This window comes from Arachis duranensis, chromosome 3 (assembly GCF_000817695.3).
Source record: "Arachis duranensis cultivar V14167 chromosome 3, aradu.V14167.gnm2.J7QH, whole genome shotgun sequence".
NCBI classification, from domain to species: domain Eukaryota; kingdom Viridiplantae; phylum Streptophyta; class Magnoliopsida; order Fabales; family Fabaceae; genus Arachis; species Arachis duranensis.
The window spans coordinates 41,800,726-41,825,110 of record NC_029774.3 but is presented as its reverse complement, the minus strand read 5'-3'; the positions used below and the strand labels follow the sequence as shown (position 1 = coordinate 41,825,110).

At 32.0% G+C, this 24,385-nt stretch overlaps 3 protein-coding genes across 8 annotated transcripts; 2 read left to right on the top strand and 1 right to left on the bottom strand.

Moving 5' to 3' along the window:
• Positions 1 to 1,540: 1,540 nt before the first annotated feature.
• LOC107478854 (uncharacterized) lies at positions 1,541 to 11,304 on the top strand. 2 transcript variants are annotated; one of them, XM_016099003.3, is made up of 8 exons: positions 1,541 to 2,292; positions 2,762 to 2,920; positions 3,249 to 3,341; positions 3,440 to 3,514; positions 3,611 to 3,682; positions 4,099 to 4,236; positions 4,316 to 4,639; positions 5,325 to 5,966. In XM_016099003.3, exons 1-8 carry the CDS (start codon positions 1,744 to 1,746, stop codon positions 5,607 to 5,609), a joined length of 1,695 nt encoding a protein of 564 aa, XP_015954489.1. In that variant the 5' UTR covers positions 1,541 to 1,743; the 3' UTR covers positions 5,610 to 5,966. The 2 variants fall into 2 exon arrangements, with proteins under 2 accessions (XP_015954489.1, XP_052114859.1); XM_052258899.1 differs by lacking the exons at positions 4,316 to 4,639; positions 5,325 to 5,966 and adding an exon at positions 10,910 to 11,304.
• On the top strand, positions 6,655 to 10,479 carry LOC107478855 (uncharacterized). Of its 5 annotated transcripts, none has more exons than XM_021138287.2 (13): positions 6,657 to 6,906; positions 6,981 to 7,118; positions 7,189 to 7,273; positions 7,362 to 7,438; positions 7,524 to 7,627; positions 8,133 to 8,262; positions 8,431 to 8,565; positions 8,652 to 8,737; positions 9,113 to 9,179; positions 9,361 to 9,439; positions 9,624 to 9,715; positions 9,895 to 10,047; positions 10,161 to 10,479. In XM_021138287.2, exons 1-13 carry the CDS (start codon positions 6,772 to 6,774, stop codon positions 10,194 to 10,196), a joined length of 1,317 nt encoding a protein of 438 aa, XP_020993946.1. In that variant the 5' UTR covers positions 6,657 to 6,771; the 3' UTR covers positions 10,197 to 10,479. The 5 variants fall into 5 exon arrangements, with proteins under 5 accessions (XP_020993949.1, XP_020993946.1, XP_015954491.1 ...); XM_016099005.3 differs by having other exon boundaries at positions 6,665 to 6,906; positions 9,904 to 10,047; XM_021138288.2 differs by having other exon boundaries at positions 6,668 to 6,906; positions 8,449 to 8,565.
• Positions 11,305 to 13,165: 1,861 nt separating the features above from the next.
• On the bottom strand, positions 13,166 to 14,985 carry LOC107478978 (ankyrin repeat-containing protein BDA1). Its single transcript, XM_052258900.1, has 3 exons — positions 14,749 to 14,985; positions 14,147 to 14,613; positions 13,166 to 13,951 (listed from the first exon to the last, which is right to left on the bottom strand). Exons 1-3 carry the CDS (start codon positions 14,894 to 14,896, stop codon positions 13,337 to 13,339), a joined length of 1,230 nt encoding a protein of 409 aa, XP_052114860.1. The 5' UTR covers positions 14,897 to 14,985; the 3' UTR covers positions 13,166 to 13,336.
• Between the last annotated feature and the right edge of the window lie 9,400 nt (positions 14,986 to 24,385).

Genomic DNA, 24,385 nt, shown 5'->3' with positions numbered 1-24,385 from the left:
AAATTATATTTTTTAAAAATTCTTTTTGCCTTTTTATTGTGCACCAAACTTTTTCCAACTACTACCATTTGCCACCTAAGGCCCACCTAACCAACAACAATCTTGTGAAGATTGTTTCATTGGCTAACTTTTTAGTTATTACACTCAGCTTATTATCAATACTTTTGTAAGTCATTTGTGGGATCACAAAGCTTTTCCATTTTTATTATATGGGTTTGTTAATATATTCCTTGAAAACACTAGTTGAAATTATTTATTTTGAATTATTTTTTAAAGTTGTATACAATTAATATTTTAAAATTTCAAAAGTTTTAGTTATCAAATACAAAGTCGCTATATTTAGTTCCTTAATTAGTGTTTTTTGGGTTAGCTAATTTAATACCCAAAAATAGCTCTATAGAGAAACATTTTTTTTTAACAAATAGTAGGTAAATATTTTATATTTTTCTGTACAATAATTATTCAAATTATATTTACTTCTGTTTTTCTTAATTTATTGGTTAATTGTTGTTGAAAAAATTAATTCTATAATTTTTTTTATTTGTCGATATTTGTCATAATGAATTATCGATGTCCTCTTTATTATTGTTGTTGTTGTTATAATAATAATAAATAATAAATATTATTATGACATGCTCTTATACATATTGCTTTTTACGGTAAGCAAAGTTATAGCTTTGACCATAGCATTGTTCATATTTGAAGCAAGAGAACAAGATCATTAGATGAATAAAATCAAGGCGATGAGTATTAGTTTGCAAATATGAAACTATCATTAGTGTATCAAATGTGCAAGTTTAGTAAAACGACGACGTAATTTGTATTGAAAATAGTTATCTACATTCTACACATAAACAAATTAACTCACATTTGCACTCAATTAATTACCATTTGTAACATTTTTTTTCCATTAAGGATAAAGGATGATTAGTACTTTTTAAATTATTTTCAGTAACAGCTAAATAAGTACAAGTACGTTGCATATGGTTTAGTAACGGAGATATTTCTCAATAAGTAACAAATAATTGTTTATCGGCATTAATACGTTTAATAGGAAAAAAATAAAAAAAAATTAATACGTTATACAAACTTGTTTTAATTATTTAAAGAATATATTTTAAATATATTTAAAATTTTTAATACATAAATTTTACTTTTGGGGTTGCAACCCAAGAAATATCTTAGTTTAAAGACATATATACCTCGATTATTTTGTTCAAAGACTTTTATGAAATTGTAAATAGTGTTTCTTTTTTGTTTGGGTTTTAATATTCTAAATTGTAAATAAGATAATGGCTTACTTTTATTTATATTTAAAAATTATATTATCTTAAAACAAATTAAAAAAATCATTAAATTAAAAACTATTATTATTAACTATTGTTTGAAATAAATAGTAAATTTTCAATGGCATACAAAATTGGTTGACCAAAAATAGAGTAATACATGCACTAGTATTTTTTTTTCCTCAATAAATCATGAACAATAAATAATAAATAATTCATAAACAACGATCTTTTTACGTTATTGTTGTATAAAATTCAAATCTCTCACTTTTTGATTTCTCCGCCAATCTTCTCTGTATATTTCTTCCTTCCTTACTGTGTTTCCAGTTCACAGAGTTCAGAACTGAAGCTTCTTCGGATACAATGAATTCAACTTCTTCTTCTTCATCTGTTTCTAATTTTCCAATTCAAATTTCCCAAACACTGAAACCCTAACCTCTCCAACACGCTGAATCCAATGGCCACTGCGGCGTTCAAATCGACCACAAAACGAACTCCTGTCGGAGCCGGAGCTTCAGCGTCTTCCGCCGAGGACACCGCCTCCTCCAACCGCAGCGGCGGCAGCTCCACGTCACTCCACCACCGCCGTTCAAGGAGCCTCAGCAGGTTCTCCCGTTCTCTCACTTCTCACGAGAACAACGATAGCAATAGCAGCAACAGTAACGGAAACGGTTACGATTTCTCTGCTCCGAGGAGAGGGAAGTTCGTCAACACCGTAAGAGGCTCTGGATTCCCGGAGATCAGCCTCGACGACCTCGCTATCGAATTCTTCGAGTCAGCGAACCGAGGCCGCTCCTCAGGTTCTGGAAGGTTCGATTCGGAGGCTACTCCTGCCGCGTCGCAGAGGAGAGGGAGGTCTGTATCGAGGAAAGGATCCGGAGCTGGAGATGATCGGAGGATCAGTATCGGCGGTGGCGGCGGCGGGGGAAGAACGGTCGCCGATGCGAATAATCCGAGGAGGAGGCGATCGGTTTCGGTGGTTCGGTACCAAATTAGCGATTCTGAGGTCAGAAGTAAATAATGCTCCTTTACATTTCCTAGGATTGAATTTGATTTCGATTTCAATTTCAATATGTGCGGTTATGCACTTCAAAGCAACGAATGTCTTTGAATTATGCATTGAGAGAAATTACAGGCAATATCTTGAGTTTAGCAAAGTGTGAGCTCTATTCTTATTTTGTATAACACGGTAAAAAACGTTTTCATGAAAGCAAAATATGATTTAGGACTTCAAATGTTGTTGCTTTATACTGTTTTGAGAGATATATCATATATGGTTCATTTTCATTTGGATATGCATGTTTGGTTTTTGTTTTCATCTCACTTTTTTTTTTTTGAATTTCGTGAAGAAAAGAGACTTAAAAATTATATGGTTAATCATTGTTCGGTCAACTAACCTTGATATAACTATTAATAACATATCACATTAGAAAAGTACTGAAAATATAAAACCATGTATGATTTTTTCTTGGCAGAGTGACCTGGATCATTCTCAGAAGTCTAGAAGTCGCGTGAGTATGAAAAATAGTGATATTGGGAACAAGCTAACGAACAAATCAGTTGCTTCAGATCAAAGACCAAGTCTTAAGAAGTCTCTAAGCCAGAAGGATTTGAGATCGTTTGATGGCTACTCTGTAAGTACTACATTTATCGTATTCTCTTCTAATGTTAGTATTTGTTTCTTTATGTGAAACTTCAATGTTTGTTGTAAAGTTTTTCCAATTAGATCTTGTGATGCATCAGTTGAAACAATATGCTATGCTAGGAGATTTGAATGTTTTAACATTTACTATAGTTTGGATGCTGAAGTTGAGGGGGAAAACTAATGGTGTTGATAGAATTTTTAAAATGTCCAAGATAAAAGTAATAAAAGGAATCGTAAACTAATGTCATTCTCAATATCTCATTGCACATATTTTTTGTAATTTAGCTAAATCTGTTAATCTTTCTATTGCTTTTCAGAGTCATTCTTCAGTTCTTACGGATGATGAAGGAGCAGGTGTTCACTTTAATAAGAATGGAAGTGAGAAACAAGTGGTTTATCCACAGAAGAAGGTTGATGAATTACAGTTGTTCAAAGCTGCTTCAGTTCAATAATATTCACTTCTAATATTCTTCCTGTTTTGGAAAAAAAAAAAAAAACAACACTTCAGGTGGCAGATTCAGTCATGGATAATGGATCACACAAAGTAACTCAGAAAGAAATTAGGCATTTGGGAATTGAACAAGTATGTGTCTGTTACATGAGTTTATTTTCTCTATATCTGTTGTTAATATGAATGTTATCGTGCATTGTGTCTCTCTAATGAATCGCTCACTTTTAGGCTGTGGCAAAACCAAGAGGTATTCAGTCTGTTTCTTCGACTAGAAGGAACTATGAAAGTGAACTGGAACAGGTAATAGAAATTTTTAGAAGATAAACAGTCTCCTATTTATTCGTATAACATGGACTTTTTCTTCCCTAGAACATTCGCATTCTTTTGGTTGGTGTTTTGTAAAATTGTGAACAACGGTAAGTGCTGACTTTTTGTTGCAGCTATTCTCTATTTGATATTTTTCAGATTTTCTTTTGCTTTTACTATTAGTAAATTTATAAAATAGCTTAGCAAATGATTTATTTGTATCATTATTCTTTATTCATAATGGTATCCTGGATATTGAAAATTAAGTGTATTATGGAAAACTGCCTTCTTGCAATTCATGCTTGCCTTTACCAGATGATATAATTTTTTTAAAATACAATAATTGACATTAGAAGTTATTCTTTGCCCAAGATAATGATTTTATTCTTCTTATTGTTTGGAACTAACAGTCACAGAAGCGAAAACAGGAGTTGTTAGCTGAAATAGTGTTTGAGGAGCAGCGAGGCAAAGAACTTTCGAAGATTGTTAATGAACTGGTTCCTGCTACTAGGAACAATTCTGCACAAAAACCATCAAGAGCCAGGAAGGTGGATAACTCTTTTACACTAAGTATTCTGATAATGATTTTGCTGTTCGACCTTTTAACCATTGTATTTTATTTTTCAGAGAAGTAATGACAGAAGCAGAATGTCTATGTGCTTAACTGAGGAGGCTGAGAGATATATTGAGGATTTTATTTCAAATGTTGAAGATACTACAGATATTTCTTCCCTGGATGGAGAAAGGAGTGATACAAGCTCATCCATTGGAGGTTTGATAAAGCCGGAAACATATAGTAGCCCCCCAATAGCTAGATCTATTCCTGGTTTAACGGATGGGGTTACCTTGCCATGGTTACAATGGGAGACTAGTAATGATGTTTCTCATGCAGCAAGCCTGAATAATAAAGCACAGATGACCTTGACCCCAAAGAGTGCAAGTTCAACTCAGGTTGTCACTGAACTTTAATTATTCTCCAAATGACAATGTGCTTGAGATAAAATGATTTTGCTTCTTCCCGGAGATAACATGACTATATGAAAAATACCGTGATTCTGACCTAAAAGCCTGGTTTCAATAATGTGAACACGGAGATCATGTTTTTTGATTGGTCATATTAACATGTCCGAATATGTCCCCTGATTTGTTGCATAATTGGATGGTTTCAAGTAGCCAGTAAGATTTTGGATGCATTTGCTTTTGAAAAGCGACTTTTTCTTAAAACTTATTCTAAGTATATTGTATTTTTTTTTTCTAGGGAAGTTATTTTCTACGAATAAATCATTTGCTAAGCTATTTAGGTGTTAGGGGAATATTTGATGCAAATTGAAAATTTTTGAGACAAAATTGAAACAAAATATAACTCGGGTATTTTTGAATTTTTGACAAACTTTAGAGACAAAAAATATATTTTATCCAAATAATTATAATTTGATTCTCTTTAGAAGTGCGGTATTACTAACTTTTTCTCAAAAGTTATAAATCGACTCTAGATCAAATTCACTTAAAAGGTTTTTCAAAAGACAATAAAAAAAAATCAATCGAAATGGCCAGCATAATCAATGAATTAAAAGACCGCTCTTTGTTTTAGAAACAAATTTTATAGATTTCATACATACTATCTTGACCCCCATAGGAAATATCGAAGGCACAAGATCAAAGTAGCTATTCTGTGAGCAGTCGTGGAAGTTGGAGCCCAGAATGCCTTAAAGAGTATATCGGAAAGGATGTATACAGTAAATTTGGAGAATCTTTTAGTTACTCAGACAAGTCTTTCTCGGCCAGATCCAAAGGATTAAGGTACGACATGGATGAGTACCTTAAAGTTAAAAGCAAAGAAGATATTATAATTGAGAGATGGAGGCAACAGCATAGAATTAATTCTGGCAGCCTCGTATTATGTAACCTGAGATTATTTTGAGAAATTATTGTTTGTTGATAGAGCACTTGGATAAATTGTACTTGATTTAAAAGATGACATCTCAATTGATAGAGCAGAATCCATCTAAGTGTTCTATGCACAGGCAATTATTTCTCAATTGTTTTAAGATATGTCTCTGCCTCTGAAGGGTGGCCAATTTGCCTTCTTCTGTGGCATGGTTTCTATTCTGTGTATAGATAATTATTCATTGTAGTTCATCAGGCCATGTTTGCAATTTGAAGGCTATATTTGAAGCTAGTAAGCTGGTGAACGATATAAACTTTATATGCCGAAGTTTTTTGTTCTTGTTTATCACATTGTGCCTGTGGGGTTTAATATATATAAAAGTTGTCGATATTATGATGTGTTCAAATTAAAAAGTTTTGATATTCTTATAATATAATTGCTCTAAAAATTTAAAAACTTGAAAGTTTTTGTGCTTTAACAGGAATTTTCTATATTTAACACCTTAAACAACTTTTTATTATTGTTATTAGAAAAGTATAAAAATGTAGTAATTATTAGTTTTTGTGTTTATAAAAATTTTATGTTGTTGCAAAGAAGTTTGATTATTTTGAAAGGTGATAATTTTATTAAAAAATATAATATACAAAATTATCTTATGTATACACAAAACATTCGATGTTAATAATTAATTAATTATTTGTATAAAATATATATTAAAATATAGAATGTTTAAAAAACATGTGAAATAAAATATATAATATATAATAACTAAAATAAAGTGGTATTTTGAGATTTTTTTTCAAGATTTAGTAATAAGTACAATATATTTTACAATTTGAAACCGCTAGAGTAATGGACTAATGGAGAAATTTAAAAAATTCCGATTAAAAAGCACAATTTTAATAATGAAAAATAGTGAGTAATTTTTTAGTACATATATTTTGAATAACAAATGAAAAATAGATATTGCCACTTTAACTCAGAGGCACGTGATTGAAAGTTGAAAGGGAGAAGGATAGATAGGATCATAGGAATTGCGAAAAACGTCAAACAAGAGCAGCCTTAGTAGTGGGGTCGTGGGGAGGGAAAAGTTGTGAAAATAATTGTTGCTTAGTCAGCAATCCCAGGAGATCCAATCAGCTGGCACCATGATGACAAACTACCACATACCATTCCAATTCAGCAAATTACAGGAATGGCTGATTCTCAGGAACAGGAACAGGCTCAGCCGCTGCTCCTCCCCGCTTCTGATTCGAATTCCAAGCCAACTCAGTTTCAACGCCCTCCCAGAGTTGCCTCCCTTGATGTCTTCCGTGGCCTCTCTGTTTTTGTAACTAACTAACTAACTAACTCATTCTTTGTTGCTCTCTTCTAGTCAACGCCCTTGACAAATTCCGTTTTCAGCTGATGATGGTGGTTGATTATGGTGGCTCCATCTTCCCCATGATAGCTCATGCCCCCTGGAATGGAATTCACTTGGCTGATCTCGTCATGCCTTTCTTCCTCTTCATAGCCGGAGTTTCTCTTGCTCTTGTTTATAAGGTAACACGTTACATCTTCTTCTTGTTTCCTCACTCATTATTCCATTCATTCATTATTCATATAATTTCAGACAAGGCCTCCAAGAAGACTAGCAGCCACATCGCAAGCCTTACTCAGAGCACTCAAACTCTTCGCCGTTGGTATCCTCCTTCAAGGTAATCATAATTCGTAATTTATAATTGTCATTCTTATATACCATGTAATTCTTCTAATTTGTATTGGTTATCATTTAATTTAATTTAGGTGGCTATTTCCATGGAGTGAATTCCTTTACTTTTGGTGTTGACATCCAAACAATACGCTGGCTGGGAATTTTACAGGTGAGGTATTCCCCCTTCTTTCTTACAACTTACAACTCACAACTCGTGATGAATCTATAAGTCTTCCGTTCTTCTGTCAACCCAGAGGATATCTATTGGATACACTGTTGCTGCTTTATGCGAGATTTGGCTTCCACCTCCTCGCTGCAAAGAACACAAATTTGACCTCAGAAGTTATTTCTCGCATTGGTAAATTTGACCTCTCTCACAATCGCTTCAATTCCATTGTGCAATCATCATCCGTGTTAAAGATATAACCATTTAAGTCGCCTCCTCTTATCAGCTTAAACTTTTAGAAAAAGTAGTATCATGACATAGTATCAGAGTTTCTATGACCGAAAAGTCTAGAGTTGAAAAAAAAAAAGAGAATAGCATAAGGCAAATAAAAGGAGTAAAGAAGACCTATGCAAAAAATTAAGCAAACCCGAAAGAGGTTTTTGTTTGAAGAGGTGTGTTAAAAATATAATCATTTATGTTGTCTTCTCCTATCAGCTTAAGTTTTTGGGAGAAGTGGTATCATAACAATCCGTTAATGTCATCACTTAGACAACTGTATACTGCCTCTCTCCGGTTACTGTTTATTTGTCAATAGCACTTAACTTCATTTTAATGAAATAATATTTTCCCTTCATTTTACCTTTTACTCAAATAGCTGAATACTAGTAGAGTAGTTATGTTCATCCATTATATGCAGGTTTGTTGCTGTAACACTATTGGCGCTTTACTCGGGATTATTGTATGGTCTATATGTGCCAGATTGGCAATTTCCAGAATCAAGCTCAACCTCTTCTTTTCCTCAAATTGATGGTGACATTATTTACACGGTAACATTAGGCTGAACCTGGGTTTGACTTTTGTTCTGGATTTGATGCATGAGCCAATGTTTTTAATTGCAATATGATCTGCATATGTTTACAGAAGATGGTTTTCTATGCTAATTAAGTTTGCATGTTTAAATTCATTTGTTGGAAATATGCTGCTGATGATTGCAGTGTTTTCAAATTGATAAGGTGAATTGTTCTGTGAGAGGAGATCTTGGACCTGCCTGTAATTCTGCCGGAATGATTGATCGCTATGTGCTTGGCATTAACCATCTTTACAGAAAGCCCGTTTACAGAAATCTTAAGGTAACTTATACTTGCTCAATTTCTTTGCTCCATGATTTACAGCATAAGATGATACATCAATGTCTTGCTCATGATCTACCTGCCAGGAGTGCAACATGTCTACCAAGGGCCAAGTTTCGGATACCTCACCTCCATGGTGTCATTCTCCATTTGATCCAGAAGGCATTTTAAGGTGCTCAATCTAAATACACTTTCTAAACTTATTTTTCTTCTTTTATAATTCGATTGATTAAGAAAATGAGAAAGGACCTTAGATACCTTTTTGTGAGATCCTTGTTTACTTTGAACAATCATACCTGTGTGTCCTCAATTTTTTTATGTGATCTTGTTTGATTCCTTCTATTGTACCATGGTTTCGATGAACCTAAAATGGATTGTTTTCTATAAATTAAATTGCAGACATCAGTAATCTACTATCATCTTTTGTTTTTAACATTCTTTATTAGTATTCCATTGTGTTTGGGGTTGTAAGTTTCATTTTGGTTTTAAAGTCATGTTGGTTGGACCAATAGATAGACAGTTTATAATCCTTTCCAATTGTTCACAGCTCCATAACTGCCGCAGTGTCATGCATTATTGGACTTCAATATGGTCATGTTCTTGCCCATCTACAGGTAAGATTGAGCATCAAGTTTATTGAAACTCATGGCATGTAAAATTTATCATTCTCAATGATATGAACACTTAAAAGCCTTGATACTCTGGTTCAAATATTGTGTATCGGCATTGAGTCATCTCCCATACTTTTAGTTAATTATGGATTGAAATTTACTTTTCTGTATAATTCTACTATAGGAACACAAAGGGAGGCTAAACCAGTGGCTATGGTTATCAGCTTCATTTTCGGCCCTCGGGTTTTTCTTGGCTTTAATAGGTGTGTGCTATATAAGCTGTCGCTGGATTTCTTCAATATGTGGAGTACTTACAATAGGTTACTAACTAATAGTTTAAGGATGATCTTTCATCATCATGATTGTTTGTATTTTTGCAAATTATTAGCTTCTTTTAAAGTTAAATGATGCTATAGAAGAAATGATATATATTTTATCCTTTTTCAGGCATCCCTCTAAATAAATCTCTGTACACAATCAGTTATATGCTAATAACCTCCGCAGCTTCTGGCCTCACGTTCATCGCTTTATATGTTCTGGTGAGTTATTACTTCTTAGTGCTTTTGCCAGAGAATAATATCTGGATACGGATTCGATAATATATAACATCCTTTATTGGCTTCATTACATTTTTATATTCTTTTCGTGAGCATTGTGTCATGTGGCATTTACTTTTGTTTTACATTTCTGATTTTGAAGAAATTGTGATAGTGTTTAGACAGTGCAGGTAGATGTTAATGGTCACAGGCGTTTAACAAGTGTGTTGGAATGGATGGGAAAGCACTCGTTAAGTATATTTGTGCTCGTGTCTTCAAACATGATTGTGATTGCTATTCAAGGATTTTATTGGACTAAGCCCGAAAACAACATTGTATGATACTCTTGCCTGCTGCTTTACACATTATGTTGTCAGTTTTAATGTAGTTACCACTTGCCACAAACAGTTAACCATACCATTTGAATGCACATATCTTCTCCTTGCAGATACATTGGATTGTAACACGTTTTGTGCACACATAACATAAGGTCCTCTGGTATTGCTAGCTTTACACGCTTCGTCTTCTTTCATAACACACATCCTCAGGCAAAGGGATCAACAAATCGAGCCTGCAGCAAGCTAAATCGTCAAAATTACCCTTCTCTCCCGAGTTTGAGTGCTTACTCAATTGCATAGGTGCTTCAGTATAGCACGAGTTCATCAAATGCTATGGGGTCATTAGAAATAATCAAACTAGTCTTTGTTGAACTTCCATCTTTGCTTTTATAAAATTGTGAATATAAGTGCTGACTTGATAAGGTTCTACTGCACCTATTCTCTATTTGATATTTTTTATTCTCTTCTAACTTTAGTATTAGTATATTTATAAATAGCTTTGCAAATGATCTATTCTTATTATTCTTTATTCATAATGGTATCCTGGTTGTTCTAAAACTATGTTATGGAAAAATGCTTTTTTGCAATTCATGCTTGCCTTTACCCCCATGATATACTTTTTTAAAATAAAATAACTGACATTAGAAGCGAAAACAAGACTTATTAGCTGAAACAGTGTTTGAGGAGCAGCGAGGCAAAGAACTCTCAAAGATTGTTTATGATCTGATTCCTGCTATGAAGAATAATTCTGCACAAAAATCATCAAGAGCCAGGAAGGTGGATAACTCTTTTACAATAAGCATTCTCATAATGATTTTGCTGTCTGACCTTTTAACAATTCTATAATTCTATTTTTCAGAGAAGTAATGACAGAAGCAGAATGTCTATATGCCGAACCGAGGAGGCGCAGAGATATTTTCAAGATTTTATTTCAGATGTTGAAGATACTACAGATATTTCTTCTCTGGATGGAGGAAGGAATGATACAAGCTCATCCATTGGAGCATTGATAAAGCCAGAAACATATAGTATTTTACCCACCAGTAATACCTAGATTCCTGGTTTAAAAGATGGGGTTAGCTTGCCATGGTTACAAGGGGAGACTAGCTAGTAATGATGTTTCTCATGCGACAAGCCTGAATAATAAAGCACAGATGACCTTCACCCCAAAGGGTGCAAGTTTAACTCAGGTTATCACTGAACTTTAATTATTTTCCAAATGAAAATGTGCTTGAGATCAAATTGTTTTCCAAATTATATATATATTTGATACACTATTTGAGAAGTATTTTTGTTCATAATTGTAATTTGATTCTCTTTAGAAGTGAGGTGTTACTAACTTCTTCTCAAAAGACGAAGTTACAAATTGACTCTGATCAAACACACTTAAAAGGTTTTTCAAAAAACAAACAAAAAAGTCGATCAAAATGTCCACCATAATCCATGAATTGGAAAGACATAACACATTTACACCGTTCTCTTTTTAACATGAAAAAATTTGGAGAATCTTTTAGTTACTCAACAAGTCTTTCTCATTTACACGATTACATCTAAAGGATTACCTTAAAGCTAAAAGCGAAGAAGATTTTATAATCGAGAGATGGAGGCAATTGTTTGTTCATAGAGCACTTAGATAAATTGTATTTGATTTATTTAAAAGATGACATCTCAGTAGATAAAACAGAATCCACCTAAGTGCTCCATGCAGAAGCAATTATTTCTCTGTTGTTTTAAGACATGCCTCTGCCTTTGAAGGGTAGCCAGAAATGATAGTTTACTCTATTATTATAGTTCATCAGGCCATGTTTGCAAATTGAAGGCTATATTTGAAGCTAGTAAGCTGGTGAACAATATAAACATTATATGCCGAAGGTTTTTTTTTTTCTTGTTCATGACTTATGGGGTTAATATATATAAAGATATTTTGATATGGTCAATTTAAAAAGTTTTGATATTCTTGCTACAATAATTGCTTTGAAAATTTTAAAAAACTTGAAAGTTTTTGTCTTTTAACTGAAATTTTCTATATTTAACCCATTATTATTATTATTATTATTATTATTATTGCACTTCTAATTTTAATTAGGGTTAATATAGCACTTTATTCTTTAAACTTTTACATCATGTGCAAATCTACTCCACAAACTTTTTCAAATATGTAGGTTGACTCCTTTGTAATTTTTTTTATGTAAAATTATGCTATACTATACTTATTTTCTTTTTTAAAATGATATCATTATTGGTGATAATTTGAAGTAAAAATTAATAGTATCCAAATATTATAAATGATGTAATACTTTTAAAAAGTAATTGTGTCACATATTATAAAACTGCTAGTAACAATTCTTATAATAAAAAATAATTACCAAATCAGTCATTTATATAAAATATCTGATAAATATAAAATATATATTAAAATGAGTTAGGCACGACATATATTTATATATAAATATATAATGAGCTAATATTCTAATTGATATTTAAAGTTTTAATTTATTCAATTTTATCTCCGAATTTGTCATATGTGGCTTACATTAGTTCTTAATTCTATTTTCGTCATAGAACTATTAACGACATGTTGAGATAGACTGATGACAGTTATGCTGGACTCCTTAAAGCTATGTGACGGGAGTAGATTTTTTCTATTTTGTCTTCAATTATTTACTAAAGTGTGATTTTTTATCATTCACTATTTTCTCTCACGTGTTTTTTCTTGATCCCACTTAAAGAGTGTATAGTGAGAGATCACATCTTACCAAATAATTAAAAAAAAAAAATCAGAAGATCCATTCCGCGACATGATAATTAAATTTTTTTACCCCAATTTGTTCCATAAAAAGCATTTAAAACTCTTAAATGAAATTTGAATTATGGTTTTAAATGTTTTGTAGAAAATAAATTGAAGTAAAAAAATTTTAATTGTCACTTAAACAGCAGTTAGAAAGTCTAGTAAAGTAACCGTTACTCTATCTAAGTACACATCTCATGGTTCAGGATTTTAAGTTTAACAATTTTGTGATAAAAATAAAGTATCAGTGATGAATATTAAATTAAAAGACCAAATTAAATAAATCAAAATTTTAAAAACTAAAATACAATCCAAGTGTAATTTCAGAAACTAGTATTTAATTCAACAACATCTTGAAGAACACCTAAAACCAGTCTAAGTAGGCATATCACATGAATGCCAAAGGTCACTCACAGACATAGGAAACCAAAAGAAAGAGAGTACAAGAAGAACACCACACAGCAAGCGCCTTGATTACATAGACTTCAATCCATCCAATCAAAACCAAATCTTTGCCCTACTCTGTGACGGCCATATGACTGCCGCAGATACTATATAACTTATAAAAAACATCACAAGTGGGATTGATACAACAATGGATGATTTTGTAGTTGGCATCAACCCAGTAATCATGGTAATCGCTAACAAAAGGGTGACATAGTTCAACATTGTAATAGTAGCGAAAACATTGTCTGACAAGACAGATGTCCCTACTGCAGTAGAATTGAGGGATGAAGTAGCGTTTACAAGATTATTACTATTTGGACCATTGTCGCTACCACCCTGAGTGAGTCCACCTGGGGGACTCAGAACCGTTTGATAAATTGCGGTCACGATCAGAGTAGCAACTACCATTAAAGCGTTGCGTTGTTGTTCACTTACTTGCCTTCTATTGCGATCCGCTCGTATGAGAAGAAGTGACAGAAGTGAATTAAATTTTTGTTTGTCTTCACGGTTGAAATTATCATCAACCGCTGCACCACGTTTTGCTTTAGCTTTCAATAATGTTTTTTTAATCGTTGGTAAAGCAAGAGCTTCCGCCAAGTCTAATGCTGTTCGATTCTCCAAATTCTTAGCATTTATGTTCACTCTTTTCATCAAGAAATCAACGGCCTGCGTACACCCAATTTCAAATTAATTAACAACTAAATTTCAATAAATTTAGAATACTTTGTTGGAAAGAAATGACAGAATTTTCAAGAATTTAAAAGCAGGTGTCTCGGAAGTTATCAACAGGTGGATTAAGAGCTATAAAAAGTGGACTAATCTTGATCCTTAGTTGTTGATGGCAATGTCAAAAACTGATACCTGCTGGTTAGCATTGAGTGTTGCTATGTGCAAAATGGTGTTGCCATCTGAATCCTTCCAGTTTAAAATAGAGCGCTCTAAAGAATAAGCATCCTCACGGACAATGCTCCTGACCCAGCCAACCAGAATTTGAAAGGCTCTCAAGTTTCCATTTATGAGCGAAATATGGAGTGCAGTCTCATTTTTCATATTCACATCTTCAATAGAACCAGGGCATGCTTCAAGCAAGTCAATTAAAAGTGTGATGTTTTCATTATCATCACCAGATTGACATACAAAATGCAAAGGAGTGACGCCTTCTCTTCCTTTAACTCGAACGAGATCTTTGTTGATTTCTACAAGGCGACGCACCAGATTGTGTTGATTATTTTGTAATGCAAGGTGGATTGGACTAAAACCTTGCTCGTTTAGCTTCCAACCAAATGAAGGCTTCAATCTCATAATCTCTATAGAAAATTCTAGATGTCCTGTAAACGAGAATAAAAATCATATTTTACACAAAACTAAGAGAGTATATATTATTAAACGTCTAAACTCTAAACTAAACCAGTAAATTATAAAATGATTTAAATAGTAAAATTGGAGATTTAAGAGACTTTTACCTGCATATGCAGCAGTGTGCAGAGGAGTGTTGACAAATGGCACTGCATCAACCACCTCCAAAATGCGTGGATTCTGTTGAATAACTTTGTAGATAGTGTCTGTTTCTCCTAACAAAGCAGCACCATACAACTCACTAATATTTGCCATGTTTGATAACCTTCCTTGATTTTCTTTTCAGAACCGAGGAACTGAACAGAAGTGAACTCAACCCTTGAATCGCCCTGTTAAAATAAGTGGCAATCTTTAACCTTCGTTTTTTTATGTATTATGTAAAGTTTATTGGTTTGAGGACCTTGAGATTTGTGAATAAATTATAGGAAGATTATATATTCTAAGTTAACTATACAAAAGAAAGCACGTGATTTTACCTGCTATACAATTATACACAGTAACGGTTCTGATTAACTCAAAATAAAAAGGACTTCATACTAAGAGTTGAAATTGAAAAAGTATAGGTAACCAATAACATCGGTGAACAATAGATATATCGGATGTTCATTTCACTAATATGCAGATGATTATTCTAATATTAAGATTTAGATGGGTAATTTAAAAGTATAGAATGTTTTTATTTTATTGATAGTTGTTCATATTGGTTCAAAAAAGTTATTAGTTACCTAGCATAATCCAAAATTTTATATGAATATTCAGAATCACATTCCCAGTAACAATTAACAATTATTCTTATAATCAAACATACGTAGTCAAAGTATTCAACAACAATTGATGCACCAAGTTTTGCTCTAGCATTCAATAACGCTCTTTCAATCATTGGCAAGTCTAATGCTGTTTGCTTCTCCAAATTCTTGGCATTTATGTGCACCATTTTTTTCAATAAATCAACAGCCTGCGTGCACCTAATTTCAAATTAATTAACATACAACAAAATTCGATCTCACTGTTTTTTTTTTTTTTTGCCTTTTGTTTGTATTTAATAATTACTCAGAATAACTTATAATATTAAAGGTAATAAATATGTAATTATATATATTATACCTATGAAATTATATTTATTAAGTTAAATAAAATAATTTTAAATTATTCTTTCATAGCATTATTTAATGTGAGTCGGGTCACAACCCACTTAGAGATCGTGCACATATCCAACATTGGTTATTTTATCACGAAATTCTTAGGTAATTTATGAAAGATAAACACACACAAAATAATTTTATTAAAAATTGTATAAATAGATGAAATTATTTTAAACAAATGAGTATATTAAAATTGTCATAATAAAATTAAAAGAGTATATTAATCTTCTAAAATTGTAATATAGTAAAACAGTAAGACTATATTTTAAACAAATTAAATTAGGTGGTCGTGTATAGCATGTATGGTTCGTGTTCAAAATCATCAATTTAACATTTCCTCACTCACAAGTATAGTCCACAGATTGAACCAGCTAAAACAACATGAGTTTTAAAAATATATATAAGAGAAAGATATAAGCATAGACACACCAAAATCAGAGTAAAAACTTTGTAGGAGAAAAGATGGCAAATAGAGAGTAATTTTTTTAAAAATATATATAACTCTGATTTTTTAAACTTTGTAATTTTTTTCTTACTCGCTTAGCAAAAGTTAAAAATCAAAGAAAATATCATATATTATCCTTAATAGAAATAAAACTTTATCCAAAAGTAAAAAAAAAAATTGATTTATTCATAAAATATTTTTAAAACACATTTACTTTGTTAAAGTTATCAATTTTTTTTCTTAGATTCTTATGTATGCAAGTTCTTTTTAAATGATATAATTTTGTATTTATAAATAATTCTTCAAATTAAGTTTAGAATCAAGCCTTTTGGTATTTCTGCCTCTTGAACTTACTGTATTATTGCGAGAGGCTAACAGGCGAAGGATTAATGTACTTTGTTCTAAGTGGACTCATTTTTGTTAGGTTGTTTATAATTTCTATGTTGTTGTAACAGTTTGAGTTTTCATCATTTTAATTTATATATTAACTAATCCGATTTTGAACAAAAATTTTTTCTTCTTAAATTCAGAGTTTGAATTGAGTATCTGGTTTTTTGTTTAATTTGTTTGAATAATAAATAAAGTTTGATTTTTTTAAGAGATTTACAAATAATTTAGAATTTGAATCTAAAATATTGTCTATTAAATTTTACAAATAAATTATGATAAATAAATATTATTTTTGATTTTTTTATTCAAATTGATCGGCATAAAGTCAATATATACTACTTTATAGTTGTTATACTTCAAATGCAATTTTTTAATGTCAGTAATGTTCGATTGATAATTTATTTTGCTAGATTTTTTCTCTATATAAAGAGATTAAATATATAATAGGTGTTTGCTACGGTACGATGATAAATAAATACGTACCGATATGTTTAAAATATAGACAAATAACAATAAGACATGTGAAATTTATTTTTCACATCAGCATTTAATTTTTTTTAAATATATAGTATATCACTACTTTTACTAAAATACCCTTTTAATTAAATAAAAATAAAAAATATTTATTTATTTAATTTTATAAAAAGACTTAAACATCCTTCTTTTATTTGATTAGACAAAAATATCCTTTTAAATTAATCAAATTTTAGAATTCAATTAATCCTAATTTTATAGTTTCAAATAATTGAAACAACAAAACAAAAATATGTTAAAAAAATAAAAAATCAAAATTATCCTTCATCTATGTTAAACATATTAAAAAAACAAAAAACCAAGATTGTTATTCATCTGGATTCAGAAACCTTCTCGTTCACGCCTCTGAAGGTCTTCTTCATCTTCTTCTCTCCTCTTCCTATCCTCTCTCTCTCCTACTCGATCTCTCTCATCTGTCTCACTGTGGGTCGCACGCAAGACGTCATCGTTTTGCTGGGGTGTCCTAGCCAATTACCAAACCCAGCAACCTTAGCTCCACACAACGGCTAAACGCGAACCCATCCCTCCCATCACCCTCGAGCTCCTCCTTCCTCTCTCCGTCATCGATCTCACTCCCTCACCTCCGTCCATCTCCCGCCGCCATCGCCGAAACGAGCTTCGAAGCCACCGTGGTTATCGTGCAGCTCTGTTCCACCATCGTGCAGCTACTGTTTTAACTTTGAAAGCACCGTCGCGCAGCTCGGTTCCATCGTCGCCGGGCTCGCCTCCTTTTTTCGTCGCGCAGCTCTGTTCCATCGTCACCGGCGCTATCTCTGTTCCACATGTCATCCCTTCGGTCGTGCCCTTGTCCCCCTCTTGCTCAGGAGGATCTGCTCTGCTCTGTTCTAGGGCTTCTAGCTTCTAGGTATTTTTTTATAACAATTATTGAATAATTGTTGTTAGTTAATTTGTGAACTTGTTATGGGTTGAATAATTGTTGAATAAGTGTTAATTAATCTGTGAATCTTATTGTTTTTACTGTGAATTACTCCATTGTTAATGATTCTGATAATTCATCGAAGAAGGCTGTGTTTGATGAGGATGAGGAAGATAAATACAAGGAAAGGAATCCCAGGATGAGGCTGTGTTTCGAATGCTTCAGAAGGGGCTAGGGTTCACCATTCACGCCTAGAATCTGGAGTGAGACTGAGATGAATGAACGACGGTGGTGGCGGTCACGACCTGCAAACCCCGGCGACGGCGGTGGCGTCTGGGCTGGGGTTTTCGAATTCTTCAGAGGGCTAGGGTAGGGTGTAAGAGTAAGAGACAGTGAGAGTGTGAGACTGTGATTTGGGAATGGGGAAGAAGGGGGCTCCGTGTGGTAACGGGTCGGGCGAGCCGGGCGGGTCGGGTTTCAGTTTTTTATTTTTTTAAAAAAACCATTACAATCGGCGCCGTTTGTGTTTTTTAAAGAACCGGCCAGTCACCGGTTCGGTCCAACCGGCCAGTTTTTAACCGGTTTACCGGTTTCTTTGCGGTTTTTTCCCGCCGATTAATACAAGAGGACCGGACCGCATGTATTGTCGGTTCGCAGTTAAACCGGTCAAATTGACCGGTCCGGTCCGGTTTTCAGAACCTTGTTCTTATATAAAATAAAATTGAGAAACCTTTACCTAAATGCAACATTTGCTACTTCGTTATGTGAGTGTCTTTTTTATTATTATATAAACCGTGGGAGCTAGTCACGGTTTTTAATTTACATGTAAACCGTGGTAGCCTTGCACGGTTTATGGAGGAGAAGCATTGAGCGTAAACTGTGGTAGGTAGCCACGGTTTAGCAAAGTAGAAATATCACCATTAAATCCTATAACCAGCCACGGTTTATGGGGAGAGGAATTCTATGTATATGAGCGAGATTGAAGCTGCTGAAAATATCATTATCACGCAATGACTAGTGAAGAAGAGAGTTTTCTTATCTTAGTGCATTGCTTTGGGAAAATGAAAAGAAACAAAAAATATGGTGTGAAGTTCAATGACAGAGAACTATTGAGTCTATTACCAATAAAAATATACTAATACAATTTAAATCATATTAAAACGTAAACAAATTTGTTGAGTCCATAAACAAACTTTACAATAGATATAATTTTTATTTAAATAATTAATTTTATTTAAATAATTAATATAAGTACTCTTATTATTTTAAATAAATGTACTCTTATTATTTTAATTTTTGAATTTAAATAAACATATTTGTATTATTTTAAATAAAATTTAAAATTAATATAAGTAAATTTATTTAAAATTTTAAATTTTAATATTTTAAATAATATGAATGTATTTAAATAAAAAAAATTAACCACCGTTGTTTTTTAAAAATCGAATAAATATAATTAATTATATGAGTACAATAATACGAATACATACAATTTTATAAATCATTAATTTAAATTGTATCTATTTAAATTTTAAATTATAAACTAATACAAATTTTATAATTTAAAAATCTAATTATTTAAATAAAATTAAATTGATGAAAAATAAAAATATACTAATACAATTTACATCGTATTAAACGTAAACAAGTTTCTTGAATCCATAAACAAACTTTAGGTAAATAAATAAGTTTAGTAAATAAATAAATAAGTTTATTTACTTAAAGTTTGTTTATGGACTCAACAAACTTGTTTATGTTTTAATACGATTTAAATTGTATTAGTATATTTTTATTGGCAATACACTCAATGGTTCTCTGTCGTTGAATTTCACACCATATTTTTTGCTTCTTTTAATTTTTCCATAGCAATGCACTAAAACAAAAAAACTCTCTTCCTCACTAGTCATTGTGTGATAATGATCTCTTCAGCAGTTTCAATCTCGCTCATATATATAAAATTCCTCTCCTTATAAACCGTGACAGCCTGCAAGGGTTTATATCTTTAAAAAACCCTTCATAAACTGTGGCTGGTTACAGGATTTTATGGTGATATTTCTGCCTTTACCTACCGCTGTTTACGCTCAATGCTCTCAATGCTTTTCCTCCATAAACCGTGCAAGGCTGCAACGGTTTACATGTAAATTAAAAAAAAATCGTAGTTAACTACCACGGTTTATATAATAATAAAAAAAGGACACTCACATAACGAAATAGCAAATGTTGCATTTAGGTAAAGGTTTCTCAGTTTTATTTTATATAAGTACATTGCCCTAATATTTATATTTATTAAATTTTAAAGAGTTAGTAATGTGAAATTTGTTATCTTTTAAGATTTGTATTATTAATTAAGATTTTAATTATCATTTGAGTTGATCAACTAATGTAGTTGATCAATTAATTTAGTTAAAAATTCTGTATAATAATTATATAGTAAACATAAAAGTTAAAATTATAGAATTGCTTTAAACAACAAAATTTATATTCATAATTATTTTATTTTTCAATTATTAATGTTAATTGTGTTGCTCATATTTTTCAACAAATTTGCATGGTTGTTGATGAGGATGAGAAGTTGAGTAATATTGCAGATCTTAAATACAGAGTGTTCATTGTTATGTTTGTTTTGTTTTCATGAATAAATTTTGATATTGTTGATTTTCAGTTGTTGTTACGGATGATCCAATTCAATTAAATATATTGATAGATGTAATATACAGATATCGTATTTAGGACCCGTTTGCGAAGCTTTAAAAGTAATTTTTTTGAATTTTTGCCTTATAAATAGTAGTAGTATTAATATCCAGTATAATTTTTAAAACCAAACTGCAGCTTTCTAAGAAGTTATTTACGAGTTTATAGAGAAGTTAAAAAAATGACTTATTTCGTAATAAAAAACTTTTTATCACATTTCTTTTAAAATAAATACTTTTAGAACTAAAAACTCAAACACAAAATAACTTATTTGTAAGCTACTTTTAATATAGTCATTTATTATTTAAGCTATTTTTTCCAAACAAATTTAATTAAACTGTTTACCTAAAATGGACTTAATTGAAAAACATGTATTTTGTTTGAGTTAATGATAACAAGATAATTTTTAGTTTTTATCACAATTGTGTTTTAATTTATCTTTTTTTGTATTTGTATAAATATATACTTTAAAATTATTCCTGTTATTTTTTATTTAATTAATATAATAAAACGGTTTACTAAGAATTTTAGGTAAATGTTATATTAAATAAACTAAAGATTTTATAATCATTGTTTAACTAAAATGTATATATTGTTTAACTAATATATTTAATTGCCAAAGTGCCGGGTGATGCAAAATTAGAAAGAGAAATTTTATCCACAACAAAAATCTGGAGACAGTTATCAGTATCATTAGGTCTAAAGATGTTGAATATTTATCCAAGGTCAGTAATAAAAATTGGATTGAAGACACTATTGTATTCTTTTATGTTGGTGTGTTTAATTTTGAGACTTTACATTATACTTTTAATTTAAGACATTACATAATTTAATCTCTTTATGACATTACATAATTTTAGTCTACGATTAAGTGATAATTCTTAATTTTTATGTCAACTGTATTTTAATTTGCACATTTATATTTATATAAGTATATATATTTCATAATTTTGTCTATCGTTATTAATTTAATTTACATAATTAAATATTTTACTACATCTTTCAGCGAATATCATTTTCAATAAACTAAAAATTTTCACTCATTATTTTTCTAATATATATGCATTTTGTTAAGTTTTTTTGGTTATTTATAAATGCATGAAGTAAAATGGCTGTTCTATTTCAACAAATTATGTTTACCCATTCTAATTAAAATACTCGAGTGAAGTTGGCTTTACGTGAAGTTAATATCTCAGAGCTATTAAATAAAAATTTAGTCAAATCATCTAACGGCTCTCAGATATCAACTTCACGTGAAGTTAACTCTAGTTTTCACCTTAAATTATTTATTTTTTTATATCATGTATAAAATGTGCATTCAACTTCACGTAAAGTTGACTCTAGTTTCCACCTTAAATTATTTATTTTTTTATATCATGTATAAAACGGTACAAATGCGCAGAATATCTATTAGTATAAATGATATTAACGGATTTAAATGGATTCTAATTATTATTATTATTTTTTTTGTGACCGAAATAAACTAAACAAAGAAAAACAAAACAAACAAAACAAGGAACTGTTTAAATAGTGGGACAGTCCTGTTTAAGACTACTCTTAAACTCCTCCCAAGATGAAAGAAGCTCCACATGTGAAAGTTGTAACTTCATCGCAATCTTTGCCATAGTATCTGCCACCGTGTTTGCATCTCTCATAATCAAATGAAAGTCAACACGCCAATTCCAATGCATGATATCTCTTATTTTGAGTACCAATGGATCAATAAACCCAAAACCATCTTAAGTAACAAGATTAAATGCTTCCACACAATCCGTCTCACAAATAACATCTCGTTGACCCACATCCCAAACTAAGAGATATCATTTCCAAATGACAAACAATTCTCCCTGAAGAATACTATTACTCTCAATCATTCCCAAACACCCCATTTGTCAACTCTTATTACAATCTCTGATAACACAAGCAAAACCAACACTATCACCCGAACCAAAATAACTAGCATCACAGTTAATCTTAAAAGTACCAATGGATGGGGGATTCCAAAAACCATTTAGAGTAGAGGAAAGAGACATACGTTGTAATTCAAAAATATTCCTAAAATCCTTTTTTAAAGTTAATGCCAGACAAAATCACTTTTTTTGGAGGCCAAGTTTTATGAGGATTAAATATGTCATTATTCCTTACTCTCTATATCCACCAAAGTCCCGAAAAGAACTTGAACAGATGCTCTCTGCTATGATACAAGAACCAGTTCTTCAAATCCAAAGGATGACAAGAAATATCCAACCTATGCCAAACAAGCTGAGCTTTTGGACAATCCCGAATACAATGTAAAACCGATTCCTGGCTAGAAAGACATCTTAGACACCTATCCTATGACGACATCCCTCTTCTAAAGCGAAAACTTGCAGTAGGAAGAGCCTCCTTAAGACACAACCAAGCCAAAAACTTATGCTTTTCCGGAACAAGCTGACGCCATAGCCAAAGCTAAAGCCAATTCTCCCGCTCCTCCCAACCAAATAGCTGTTTACACAACCACAAGTAACCATTGCGTGAGTCATAGACTTTGGCAGCAGACCCACACCAATACCAACCCACTTCCGGACCTGCTTGTTCATCTGGATTGTAAGAAAGAATATTACCTTTCAGATTTTGAGATAAAGGAGAATAAAGAGTATCCAAATGCCACCTACCAACTGACCAAATATCCTGTATCCGGAGACTCGAATCAGAAATGTGAACATAATCCATCTCATTAGATAACCGTCTTTCTCTCCTCCATCTAGAAAACCAAAAATTCTGGTTCAAATCTCCAATATACCAAGCAAACCCATCCTTCAACACTTCCCAAGCCTTGTAAAGACACCTCCAAATGGGAGAGTCCTTGTTCTTAGAATAACTAAAAAGTCATATATAGATTATCGGTATTTGGCATCCAACAATTGGACCCATAGCTTGTTTGGCTGCTGGAAAAAAGTCCAAACTAGCTTCCCAAGAAAAGCAATATTTACACAATAAGGATCTCTAATCCCAAACCTCCATATTTTTTTAGAGTAACCAGTACCTTCCAACTAACAAGATTCAATCCTCTTCCATCAACTTGTCCTTTCCAAAGAAAATTCCTCATCATAGACTCCAATTTACTAATAATTCCTTTGGAAAAAATAGAGACCTACATCTGATTCGTGGGAATAGCGGTTACAACAGAATTAACCAAGAAGAGTCTACTAGCCGATTGAGTAAATTCCCTTTCCAGCTTGCTAGCCTACTCCGAATCTTATCCAGGACACCATTGAAAGCTGAACGAGTCACAATAGAATGGCTAAGGGTAACTCCAAGATACCTACCCAAGTCCTGGACAAATCTGATAGAGGATACCCCGGTGAAAACCTCTTTCCTTATTGCAGAGACATTCTTGGAGCAAAGCGCTTTAGACTTCTCCACATTAATCTTCATCCCAGATGCTTTGCAAAAAGTCTATAAAACCAACATCACATTTTGCACTTGTCTCTTTGTAGCTTTACAGAATAGAAGCAAGTAATCCACAAACAATAAGTGGGATATTCTTGGTCTCCCTCTAGAAATAGCAATCGGCTCCCACAAGTCCAAATCAACCTGATGACTAATAAAGCATGCCAATCGCTCCATACACAACACAAAAAGATAGGGTGACATAGGGTCTCCTTGTCTAAGACCTCGACTAG